The sequence below is a fragment of the Scomber japonicus genome, chromosome 6 (genome assembly GCF_027409825.1).
Source record: "Scomber japonicus isolate fScoJap1 chromosome 6, fScoJap1.pri, whole genome shotgun sequence".
In the NCBI taxonomy this organism is placed as follows: Eukaryota; Metazoa; Chordata; class Actinopteri; order Scombriformes; family Scombridae; genus Scomber; species Scomber japonicus.
Window position 1 is genome coordinate 7,874,939 of NC_070583.1, and position 13,383 is coordinate 7,888,321.

At 42.4% G+C, this 13,383-nt stretch overlaps 1 protein-coding gene across 1 annotated transcript; it reads left to right on the forward strand.

Moving 5' to 3' along the window:
- The first annotated feature begins 1,413 nt into the window (after positions 1 to 1,413).
- On the forward strand, positions 1,414 to 10,562 carry crk (v-crk avian sarcoma virus CT10 oncogene homolog). Its single transcript, XM_053321035.1, has 3 exons — positions 1,414 to 1,914; positions 2,717 to 3,306; positions 7,243 to 10,562. The coding sequence occupies exons 1-3, from the start codon at positions 1,695 to 1,697 to the stop codon at positions 7,378 to 7,380; spliced, it is 948 nt and encodes a 315-aa protein (XP_053177010.1). The 5' UTR covers positions 1,414 to 1,694; the 3' UTR covers positions 7,381 to 10,562.
- The last annotated feature ends 2,821 nt before the right edge of the window (positions 10,563 to 13,383 follow it).

Genomic DNA, 13,383 nt, shown 5'->3' on the forward strand with positions numbered 1-13,383 from the left:
TTATCAAGTCCAGAGTCAACGCAGCTGTCTACCAGGAACTTTTAGAGCACTTCATGGTTCCTTCTGCTGACAAGCTTTACGGGGATGCTGATTTCATTTTCCAGAAGGATTTGGCACCTGCCCCCACTACCAAAAGTACCATTACCTGTTTAATGAACATGGAATTACTATGCTTGCTTGGCCAGCAAACTCGCCTGACCTGAACCCCATAGTAAATCTATGGGGTATTGTCAAGAGGAAGATGAGAGACCCAAGACCCAACAATGCAGATGAGCTGAAGGCCACTATCGAAGCAACTTGGGCTTCCATAACACTTTAGCAGTGCCACAGGCTGATAGCCCCCATGCCACTCCACAGTGATGCAATAATTCATGCGAAAAGAGCCCCAACCAAGTACAGAGTGCATATACATGAACATACTTTTCAGAAGGGTGACATTTCTGAATTAAAAATCCTGTTTTTTTATTGGTCTTACGTAATATTCTAATTTTCTGAGATACTGAATTTGGGGTTTTTATTAGCTGTAAGCCATAATCATCAGGATTTAAACAAATAAAGGCTTGAAATATTTCACTTTGTGTGTAATGAATCCATATAGTATATGAGTTTCACTTTTTAAATTGAATTACGGAAATAAATGAACTTTTCCATGCTATTCTAATTTATTGAGAAGCACCTGTATATATTCTTTATTTTTCTATTTCAAGTTCACCAATCTGTATATATTAAGCGATCCTTGTATGTTATTTATTTACTGTGGCCAAATGTTCTGGTGAAGGATATCAAACCACAAAAAACGAAGCATTGTACACAGTCTTTGGCTGACATCTAGTGGTATAATTTATACATTACAACAAACCCGTTATTTACTGGGTTAAATGTGCTAAATTTTGAGTATATTTTGAGACCTGAATGGTTGTGGCAGAAAAACGTGAAGTGCTTGGCTACGTCTGTGCGTGTGTGTTTATATGATTACAGCACTGCTGCTCTGGCGTAATAATCAGGCAAGTTTGTTTCACAATGAGCCACAGTCAAAGGCACAGGAGCGTCAAGTCACAAACAGTTAACGTGAACAGGAACGCGCTTCACTCACTGCACTTTACTAAATAAAATACTATATTTACTGAATAGAAAACCTGTGTAAACACTGAGTTATAAACAATCAATGCAATTTTCATGCTACAGTGATATGCCTATTCTTAATGTTAAAAAGCCACTTTATCTGAAAATGTACCTTCGTATGACAGTAAACCGGGTCGCTCTACAACGGAAGTTTAAAACTCTGTTAACTTGACGCTTGACGTTAACTTGACGTAGCGCGGCTGGTCTACGTCCCTCCTACGTCACATCCCGTGAGTGGGGTCTTTTTTTGTTTTCCCGTATCCGCCATTTCAGTTTTTGAAGTTAGTTGTCATCGGTCGCTGGGTTTTAGCTGGAATTCAGTCTCCTAAACGTGTTCTGCGTCAAAGATTAGACCTGAATCCGGGTCGTAAACCACGTAAGAGTCGTTTTCAGCTCGTGGTTGGGCTTCTGTGTCGGCGTGTGGATGTCCAGACGGCCAGCTGCGGGTGTCGCCTGTTTACTAAACGTGCTCTAGGCGCTAAAGTTTTTGTATGAGTTGAAGGCTTTGCGTGTGGATCGCGGGAGGGAGAGAAGGGAAGGCCCGGTGAAGCCTCGGCTTTGGAGTGGTTATCATGGCCGGAAATTTTGACGCGGAGGACCGCGGCAGCTGGTACTGGGGTCGGTTGAGCAGGCAGGAGGCTGTGTCTCTGTTGCAGGGGCAGAGGCACGGCGTGTTTCTGGTCCGGGACTCCATCACCAGCCCCGGCGACTACGTGCTGTCGGTGTCGGAAAACTCCAAAGTCTCGCATTACATAATTAACAGCATCAGCAACAACCGACAGTCCGGTCCAGGTAAGATAACATTGGTGTGGGGGTGTGGAGAGAGAGAGGGGGGGCGGGTGGGGGTCGGTGTATGGAGATGCTGATGTGACCATTCTTGCATGACTTGCACCAAAGCTAATGCGAAATAGTGGCTTTACCTCTCTGTTATGAGGTAATACAAGCAGGCCACACATTAACACATCTCACTGTAGTGCTCTGTAAAGACAAACACACATCTGGACGTGGTTTCAGAGCGTTTCCAGATGCACACGCATGTAACACACCAGACATGACTCCATACAAGCGCTTTAGTAATGCCTTGAGATTGATGCGCATGTTATTCCTACACACTCGTGTCACCAAAATACATAGTGGTGGTGGGCGGCGTGAGTGTTCACATACACTGTATTCTCATGTATACTGTCGCCTGGTTGCGCCGCTCAGATTAGTCGACATAACTAGCTGACCCTGAACGAGCTGTAAACGTTTAAAAGTCTGTCATACTGCCAGGTTTTGGATAGACTTTGACCAGATTTGTTCCCTGCCTCTGCTGGGGTTTTGTCCTCTGTAGGAAGTGCAGTACAATATTTTGTTGTGTTTCCTCATACCTTCTCAAAAAACCTTAGACTTTAGAGTTGAAGGAACAAACATGTATGAAAAGGGGAAAGACATGCGAGGACAAAACAAGGAAACAAAAAAACCACCCTGCTCATTCTGGAAATCACCTTCTCCATGTTTGCTGACCTAAATAGAATTTGAATTTGATTGAGCAGATAGTATTTTGTGTTTGGTTTCTCTGACCCCCTCTTCTATCCTCTCTTATTTGAACCAGGTTTGGCCCATCCCAGGTTTCGTATCGGCGACCAGGAGTTCGACGCTCTCCCCGCTCTGCTAGAGTTCTATAAGATCCACTACTTGGACACCACCACCTTAATAGAACCCATCAACAAGTCCAAACACACCTCCTTTATCAGTGTAGGCCCCGGGGGAGGCCCTCTGCCGCGTCTGGAGGACGAGTTCGTCCGAGCGCTCTTCGATTTCCCCGGCAACGACGACGAGGATCTCCCGTTTAGGAAGGGCGATATTCTCCGGGTTCTGGAGAAGCCAGAGGAGCAGTGGTGGAATGCTCAGAACTCTGAAGGCCGGGCGGGGATGATCCCAGTGCCGTACGTGGAGAAGTACCGACCGGCGTCTCCGAGTTCGGTGGCGGGGGCCGGCGTACCTGGGGGGCCACCAGGTGGGATGGGATTGTTAGGGAACTCTGACGGCTCTGCGGCCCAGTCCGGCGCTCCTCTGCTGGGAGACCCCAGTCAGTACGCCCAGCCCACCCCCCTCCCAAACCTCCAGAACGGACCTGTCTATGCCAGGGCCATACAGAAGAGGGTGCCCAACGCCTACGACAAGACTGCCCTGGCTTTAGAGGTAACTATGGATGTGTGTGCTGTTATCTGAAATCTTTACTGTAGTTTTCTGGACTCCAGTCTCACTTCATGCTTGTTCTCTTTGTGAACGTGAGCTGGTGGGAAGACGATGAAGAATGGATGTAGGTCCGGCCATTAAAGCTTATCGAGGCTGAGCTGGCATTCTTTTGCTTTCTTTCCCATTGTGCTTTTGATTATTTCTTCCTCAGTATTAGTCGAGTAAGTTGAATCAAGGTCAGAAAGCGCTCAGCCTCGATAATCTGCTCATTTAATATTTTGTCTGCACGCATCGGTCCAGGATCACAACAGATTGATCAGCGTAAAGTGTCCATTATGTTTATTAACTCTTCATCTTTCTGCACTAGCGCTGTAGTTGAGTTGGGGGTTGTTAGTGTTTATCCACAGGTTTGAACTTGATAGTAAAGATGAGAGGGCACCCAAAACAATGAAAGCTGCCTCCAAGCTCTCCTCTCTGCTCACTGTGGCTGTTTAACTGTCCGGAAGCGAGAGCGGGGCTCCCACGGAGCAGGTCGTTGGGGGAAGGAAATAGTTTGTGTTTGGGAACAGGACCATTTCCTCTGGTCTCTGTGAAGCCAGGAGTCCGGCTGAGCCTTGAGCCAGGAGCGAGACTAGAAGACAGGCTCCGTCTCTGCTGGATGCCACCGCTTATAAAGACGATAATACAGATCCTTTCTTTGACTTGAGCTCATCCACACATCTGCTGCTGCTGCTGCTGCTGCTGCTGCTGCTGGTTGATTGGTTGGTTCATCTTTGTCCAGCTCATTTGTGAACTATATAAACTTTAAAATGAAACCAGAGAGGTTTGTTTTACCTCTGTTTGCTTTAAAATATGACAGGATCACTATTGTTGGAGTTTCTGCCACTCCCACCTGTGGTAGACTTTTCTGGCTCTGACCTGTGTGCGAGGCAGCTTGTCCCCCCCCCTTGCTCAAGCAGTCCAGAAGTGTGACTCAGCAAGGCGGCACTGAACAGTTAATAATTAGCTTGCGTTTCCTCATCTCGTTCTCTTAAACCAGATATAGATATACTATATGTTGAACTATTGAATTCATATTTAATTATACAATTACATTTGGCTTTAGCATATTTTTCATACACATGCATACCAATAAAGCCATTTCAGTGAAAAAGTAGAGAGAGGGGACCTGAGAGAGAGCCCCTCCACCCCGCTGTGTGTCTGTGCGAACTCTCTATGAACTCGTGTGACTTTAATTGCTCCGGAGTTACACAGTTTTGGGCCAGTTTAGTACATTTCACTAATTTAGTTTTTACCTTGATTTGGGCATACAAAGATGTCTGCACATGTTGGACGCATTAGAGCCTTTAGCAACAACCCTCCGACGACATTTTTCCAAATATCCGAAATGGTCCCACACTGCCGACTTGGTGCGTTTGTTTGATGGATATAATTGACGCACATGTACACACATGAGGAGAGATTTCCCGCTACTGCAATCTCGCAAGATACTGTAATTTATCTAATTCTTGCGGTTATCCTACCGTGACATTTATAATCACGGTTAATTGTAAAACCGGTTAATCCTGAGTCTTACATCCCTATCTGTGGCCTAAATACCTCAAAGACCTCACAATGTTATGCCATCCAGTACATCAACAGACAGCTGGATGTGTCAAATGGCTCCAGCTTGTTATGTAATGACGAGCGTCTGCATGCTTTTCACCAGGCAGACATCTCAGCACCTCTATTTAAAGCATCCTGCATATAAAGCAGAGGCAAAGGGCTTAAAAATATGTGTGTGTGTGTGTGTGTGTGTGTGTCGGGGGGGGGGGGGGGGGGGGGGGGGGGGTAGCACTGTTAGATGTTGTAATAAAGCACAATCCAGTTATTATCATAAGTTCATTGTACTCCAGGTAAGCCGTCCGTAAAATACGCCTCATTTTTTTTGGGCGCTGTTGAAAACAAGCGGAATTGTTTCCTAATGCAACAGAGCGAGGGGAGCGAATGACCCACAAAACACTATTAACAGCAGCCAGCAGTCTGAATTAATGATATCCACAAGCAACAGCAAAAGCATGCAAACAGCGGCTTCAGTTTATACTGTCGCGCCGCATCTGTGTCACCGTTCACATATGATTAGAGCCGAAAACAAGGTCACGCTAAAAACATGATTCAGGCTCCAAATGTGAGGATGTGCTGCTTTTTTTCGTTGGGTTTTGCACTGTTAATTAGACAGTAAATTTTCTTCTTCTTCATTACACCACCATTTACTGACCTCACCAGACATTTTAACTATCTTCTTCAAGATAGTTTCCTGTTTCCTTCTACACATTATAGTTCTCCTTAGATACAAAGTATAAACTTTTTTATTTTTTATTTTTTTATTAGAACAATTCTTTTTACAGAACACAGCATTTACTTAGTGGATAGAGATATATAAGTCATAAATAGGAAATATACAAAATTACAGCCACATTTTTTTTATTGCTCAGCAAATTCAGTCTGTTGAATCTCCAAAACAACAATCTTTCAAAACAAAAGCATTAAATTCAACTTTTTTTCAAATGTACTTTTCAAAAATCTCTTGACTCTCTTAGTAGTTATTATTTTTAAGTGTCTTAAAACAGCAGTCAGGTGCCCGTATGATTGAATTTCCTCCTGTTCATACTGAGCATTAAGAGATCTCATTCATAGTAAGCTACAGTGTAAATGTTATGATCTTTTTGGAGTTTTTGGTGTTTAAGTGTATACATAAACACACTTTTTTTTGCAAAGATTCCTCAAATGTGGTCATCAAACACTTGTGACACGGATATGTAAGAGAAGGCAGGATATTTTACAGTGTAACAATAAATATAAAATGGCACTAAAACTTTAAACACCACTGCGAGTTTAATCAGTATAATTGTATGCATTTGAATTAAGAAAAAGGATCAAATATACATAAAATGCTGCCTATATAACTTTTTTTTAAATTAAAATATACATTTTGGACAATATATTCACCAATGTATCTGTGATCGTTCAATATCGGCTGAGCAATATATCGGTCAGGCTCTACTATTTAGTATGAATCCCTGTTTTTGCTCAACAGAGGTACACAGACTGTTGCTGTGGAAGATATCCTCTTGATTTGACTCACTCGTATTAGCTTCAGATAAACATTTGGATACATTTTTACACAAAATGAGGACTGTGGATTTTTGCCCACCATCACTCCCATTAGAAGTGCATCAGGAAGTGACCTTTTAATGAACAGGAGGAATGTAATTTCAGTGTTCACATTAATTAATTGTTATGTTTATGTATTTCTAAACATGTTTAACTGATACCTTTTATGCTGATGTGAAGCATCTGGATCCACCATTGTGTACGAATGGTGCTACACCAGTAAAACTGATGTGACTCTTCTTTAAAACACTGCTGTACTATAAGTATATAAATATATATATATATAAGTAGTACAGTACAGGAAACCATAGCAGAGCTTCTCAGCTGTCAAACATATCTAAACTACTTGACTAGTCGTACTGCATGTGTGCTTGAGGTTAAGTGTGCAGCTGCGGTATAGGGGACAAAAAATATAAACACTCATTTTTTAAAGTCTTGCTGCATCTGGAGACATCTGGTTACGCAAATTCTGCCAGGTATTCATAAGAAGAGAAGACTGTGAGAGCTGCTGTAAAGGTTATCAGACTAATACTATGAGCCATAGAGAAGTCAGAGTCTTACACACACCTGAACTTTGGAACTGTCTGTTACTGTTACTGCTGTTTGCTCAGGTTCAGTGACACAGCCACTCCTCTCTGTCAGGCTCAACCGTCACGACACTAGCATCCAGTGAAGGATTATGTACATTTAAGTCTTAATTTAGAAAATGATGATAGTAATCAATCTCATCACTGTGCCTGTCACATAATCACTGCTTCCCTCTCTCTCTTTCTCCTCCCTCTTCAGGTGGGCGATACGGTGATGGTGACCAAAATAAACGTGAACGGCCAGTGGGAGGGCGAATGTAAAGGCAAACGTGGCCACTTTCCCTTCACACACGTCAAACTGCTGGACCAGCACAACGCCGAGGACGAGCTCAGCTGAGAGCGGTCAGCCAGCCGCAAACTGGACACTAGTATTAGATCCTTCCTCATCCTCTTCCCTCCCGCCCTTCCTTCCTTCCTTCCTTCCCGTTCCATGTTTGTCACCCACCCCCGTTCCTCCCTCTCCCCTTCACGTCTGCTCCAGCTCTTACCTGCACCAAGTACAGTTTCAGAGAATCACTGAGAACAAATAAACCGCCCCCTCGCCGGACTTTGTAATGCACACACCCTCCATCTCTACCCCTCTGATAACCTTAACTGCTTCCTCTTCCACCTGCTCTGACTACCCCCACCCCCCTCCAGCCCCCAAAAGAAAAAAACGGATCCTACACTCTACTGCGGAAGATGTACCAGGTCCCCCCCCTTGTTCCGCGGATTCGGCAACACCCTTCAGACCTTCCCCCTCGTCGTCACACCCCCCCCCCCCCCCCCCATGCCCCTTCGCTGCGGACACGTTATCGCTCCTCAGGAGACTTCTCGCCGCAGAGTTCGACCATTTCCTCTTCCTGTGTTGGAGCCAGTAGATAACACGTGTCATTTTTCATCCTCGTCTGTCATCGGTCACCACAGTTACAGCGCTGTAGGATCACTCTATGCTGCATTCATGCGACAAGTGGAAACGTAACACTGATATTTTTGAGTGTTGGCCTTTTTTTCTTCTTTTTTTTTCCTTTTTTAATTACAGACTTTGTCTTAAACCTGATCCGCTCAAGTCGTCTCACACTTACAGTGCATGCATGTGGTGGATTTAAAACACAGAATATTAGCTGGAGCACACTATAGCAGCAAATTACTTTTTAATTTTTGTCGAAATTGTCATCTCCTCAATGGTGGAGATCGAAGAAACAGGGGTCCTGAGTAATGAATCCCTGACGGTTATTGAAGGTATCTGTAGGCGTTTATAACACTGACACACACAACACTGAACAATACCCTCTGATATTGTTCACCACCTGAAAAGCTGAAAGGCGAAAGGTATTTTCAGGTTTGAAAGTAGTTTGCATCTACCGTTTTTTGTCATTGGACTTGAATGCAGCATTATTTTTGGGGGTGACCCACACGCCAGCACACTAAATAAACACTCTAATGAACTACAGCTGGGAGGATTTAAGCAAGGTTTATCACGTCTGAAAAGAGAGGAACAGCCAAGTCACCCGGAGGTGTACAGCCCTTCCACAGAGCAGACCCAAGGACCAGTCCAGCCCAGCCCAGCCCAGCCCCTCCCACCCCAACTCCCTCCCTCCCCCCTCTCGCCCTACACCAAATATCCAACAGAGAAAACACAACTCGGAGTCGAGATCAGCAGCTATAGGAGCGACGTCACGTATAGTCGTAGCCGTAGACCAGGACCCAGCAGTCGAACCTGAGAAACTCATGTCAAGGTGGAGATGAAGGCAACACTACATCTACACAAGCTCTTCACACCTCCAACCTTGGCCCCTCCCCTCCTCATCCACCCATCACCAATGACCAAGTACCACCAAGTAGTCTTTTTGTAAGGAAAAAAAAAGAACATATTGTTATGAAATGATGTATTATGTGATTATCATTACATGCTAAAATATTGTTTTTTTTGTTCTGTTTTTTAATCTTTGTAATTGTCCTCATAGCTGATTATTTCTTTTTGTCCAGGGGGAGAAAGAAAGAAAGAGTTTCTGTGTACACTTCTTAAGCAATGGGTCGACGGCGCAAAAAAAATGGATAAACTTGACTTTTTTGTGTGCAGGGGGGGCACATCTGTTTGGCTCCCCGGCCCCTGATGAGGCCACACATGTTCTCATTCTACGTTTTTGGACACGAATGAAGTCGAACAGAGTGAATGTAGGATGTCCAACATGTTAGTAGCGTCTTCTCATGTTTTAGTGCTTGCCAGTTCAGCCCATGGAATGGACCTTAGCATAACGGGACCGCTCTGTGTCGTCAAATGTGTCCAAGTAAAAAGAAGAAGAAGAAAGTGGTATGATTTGGTACCTTCCCTTTTTTTTTTTTTTTTTTTTTAAATCCTTTTTGCCACCTTGCGTTGTTTTTGTTCTTTTTATCCTCAGGTTTAATCAGCCTGTTTTTCCTTCGTGCTTTCTCACTTAAATCTTGTGCCACTGTTTTATTTACAGCCTTGTCCATTTATGATGCACCAACCAACACGGACTGTTTCTTTTCCTGTCTTATCTCTACCCTCTGCCATTTCTGTATTGCCAAGAGATCATACGAATAGATCAGCAAATTGTGACGTAGTCCAGATTGACCCCCCCATCCTTCCTGAGGTAATTTTCTGTTGAGAATGAATCAATCCTCTCATTGACACCTGACAATCATCACCCTCATTTATCATAATGCAGAAGAAGACCTTGTGTAGTTCAGAGCTGTGCCACAGTGAACCTGGACCACTGTGAATTTGATCTGTGAGAACTCACCGTCTCTTCCAAGTGGAGGGTTCATCTCAGATGTCACGGTTCAGCATTTCTGGACGGTGCACCTCGTCACCTGTAGGTGGCACCGTAACATCCAGAAAGAGCAGGGTCCTACTGGAAAGCTGTTCTGTTAGTGCTGATGAGATTTAAAGGAGATGAAATTAGATTTTTAACAATGCACTTAACTGCTTTTACACTGTCTGCATTGATAAGTGCTCTCTCTCACATTTTTGTTTTTGTTTTAAATTGATCCCTGATTGTTCTCCATGACCTCACAGCTTTGACTGACGAGCTCTGCCCTGCTTTCACATTTTGTTCTTTGGCCATATTCCAAACCCGTGTGGAAAAAAAAAGATTCACTATTTAAAATGATTTGGCTGACTTCTTGGAAAAATCTGGTCTAGGAAAGTAACATTTGTGTTTACTGCCAGCTTTTGACACAGTCCTTTTTTCTTTTTTTTTCTTTTTTTAAATCTGTGTAGTTATAATCAAATCAAACTGCTTTGTCACATGCACTGCACTGCAGGTGCTTAGCTACATAAATCATTATCTTATAAATTGTGTTGTTAATGAAACCACCAAGAAGTATTTTTTTAGTAGCCCTGCATGAAGTCATTCCAAGAAGGGGTGGCAAAGTGCCCGTGGGAATTGTGTTAATATCAAAACGTGCCATTTTATTATAACACTATATTCTTTCAAAGACAATGGAAATTACCCTTTTATTTTCAGTAGCATGTAATGTGTTAATATACTAGTAAATAAAGTCAACCCCATGACAAATGATGGTTAATTTGCCTTTCTTTTATGCTTTAAAACTTGGTCCCTGAGAATGAGCCCTTTATATCTACATAGAGCATCTACACGCTTGGGGAGAGGTATTCAGTTGGTTGCAATTTGCAACTTCACCACTAGATGTCACTAAATTACACTAGCCCTATTAAAAAAAACAAAAAACTGTCATGTATGTTAATACTGGATGTTCTGATTGTGCAAAACAATTTTTCATTCTAGCTGCCCATGACAGTTGCATACAACAGAATTTATTACTGTTCATACTCCCACAGGACTTTGTAAATTAGGTAGTCTTAGTAAAAAGTGGGAACGTGTCCGTGAGTGAGTGATGAAGTTACATTATTGGTCAATGGCCCTGTGTAGAAGGTCCCCCATTGGTTGTTGCTCTTTCAAGATGAATGGTGCAACAGATTATGTCATCAGGGGGCGTTTACAGTTGGGACAGCGATTACCTGGAGAAATTGGGTGCTTTAGGAAATGACACCCAAATCTGTGTTTGGTGTGGTGCTTTTTACACGGGATAAGAAATCTGTAGGCTTTTTTATTGAATTTAGTGACATCGTCCCCCTGGATAAGCAGGAATACACGACAGACTGCAAACTTGTATAGTCTGTAATTGACCTAAATACATAACTGTGATTTAAACAGAGAACAGAGTAAATGTTTCCTCTGAGCTCCCAGCTGTGGTGTTAAATGCAGAGAAGTCAGCTCAACTCGTTTTTGAACAGACACACACCTGCGTCTCCTCTCCCGTCCAGTGTGATCTAGCCGACAAGACGCTCCACTGTGCGTTTTGATTTTATAACTGAACTAATACCAGGATGCAAACTCTTTATTTTAACATTTTCACATCAGAATTAAAACACGAGACTCGTGTAGCTGTAATACCAGTTTAATAAGGCGGCTTCTCCACAGGTGCGTTTGATTTGACTAACTGCGGTAACATGGGCGGAGAGGAGCCTCTTGAATTTGCACACAGAATTCTTTCATTCACAATTTCCACATCAGCCTCCATAGATCTCTAAAGCAGCAGAAAAAGAAGCGCGAAAAACATTCAAACTTAACAGAAATATACGACATCTGGAATAATATGATCACAGCACATCTGTGTAGCCTACTGTGTTTGACGGCAGGTAAATTGCGCTAAAATGTTTACAGATAAGCACGGGATTAAGATCACAGACCTCCGTAATTACAACAAATGACTGGTTGCACGGAGGCCTGATCATTTACTACTGACTGTAGCTCATTCAAAATAAATGGCACTAAGACTAGGAGAGAAAGCTTTCCATGCGTCCGGATGAACCAGAGCGCACAGTTAAGAACCCCAAATAACTATCACTCTAACTCAATACAGAGTGAATGTGAGAAAAACCAGACATCCGCAGAGTGAAACAGGTGAAAGCAGAGGGGTTAACATGGACTTAGAATAGAATTCATTTCAAATTAATTCTCTTTTAAAACTAAGTGTAAAGTATTGTTCTGGCAACTGCATTTTTTAAATTTTATTTTCATTAAAACGTAGCTTAACCATGTCATATGATGTGTTACTTCGGTGCATTTAACCAGCAATATATTGGGACCACTACAGAAGATTGCAGATAAACATTTCATATCCAGGAATTCATATTATCAACACTGTCAATGACTATTCTTTACTATTGTAACATATTGGCAATTTCACACATTGACCATACATGGTCCAGCCATATGAGGTTTTTGACCTAGTCTTGATCTTTTTATTTCTTTTCTTTTCTTAAAAACTTGCCTACTTTTTAATCTCTTTTACTTAGGCTAACTGTTCTATTTCCATTATAAAAGAAAATCCACATGAATGATGTCTTGAGATTACATTTTATATTAAAAGTAGAAGTCTACAAGAGAAACAAGACAACCTCCTGGTTAAACTAAGGGATGAAGAAATATGAATGCTGTTTTAAAGGTGCAATAAGTTAATAAGTGTGGAAATACTGCTATCTCAAGAACAAAACAAAACAAAAAACCCCAACTCTGCTGCCCCGATGAGCATCATGAGAACAGACCACATAAACTGTAAAAGAAAAATGGAAGCATATGGCCACAGTGATGTCACCAATTGATTTATGAACTCCTGTTTTGAAGCCTTAAGTTTGTCAGTTTGACATTTTTTTGGAGCCAGAAATGACCATATTTGGACAATATATTAGGGTGAAGCCGACCCCAACGCTAGCGTTTGTTACTAACTTGGTTGCATGGTTAGTTAGCATTTACAGTCTATGGTTAACTGTGAGATTGTAAATGCAAATGTTTGCCAATCACAAGATAAACCTAAACCATACCCTGCTTTATCATCTAATAATAGGTAATAAATCAAGTGAGAAGTAGGCTAATTTTCTCATAGACTTCCATACAATTCCACTTCTTTTTGCAACCAGTGGAGTCACCCCCTGCTGGCCAATAGAGAGAATGTTCTGCATTGGATTCATTTTTCAGACATTACCCCCACGCCCCCCCCCCCAACCCCCCCCACCCCCCCCCCACCCGTCACTAATACTTTGCCCATTGTGTCACCCTAGCTATGTGCTTGTTTATAGGTAAGGAAAGCATTTTTATTGTGTTATTGCTCTATCTAACACTGAGACGTGGTAAGAGTCATTCCCTGCCCAGCAACAGCCACGCATAGGGCTGGTCTTCTATAAAACCAATTAACTGTGATTTTCATAGGCTATATAGTGCGTTTGTAAAATACTTAAAATATTCAGACTAATAAGACAGGTCAAATTTAAAAAAGAGTACCATTTTAATGTATGTTGAAACTGTTTCCA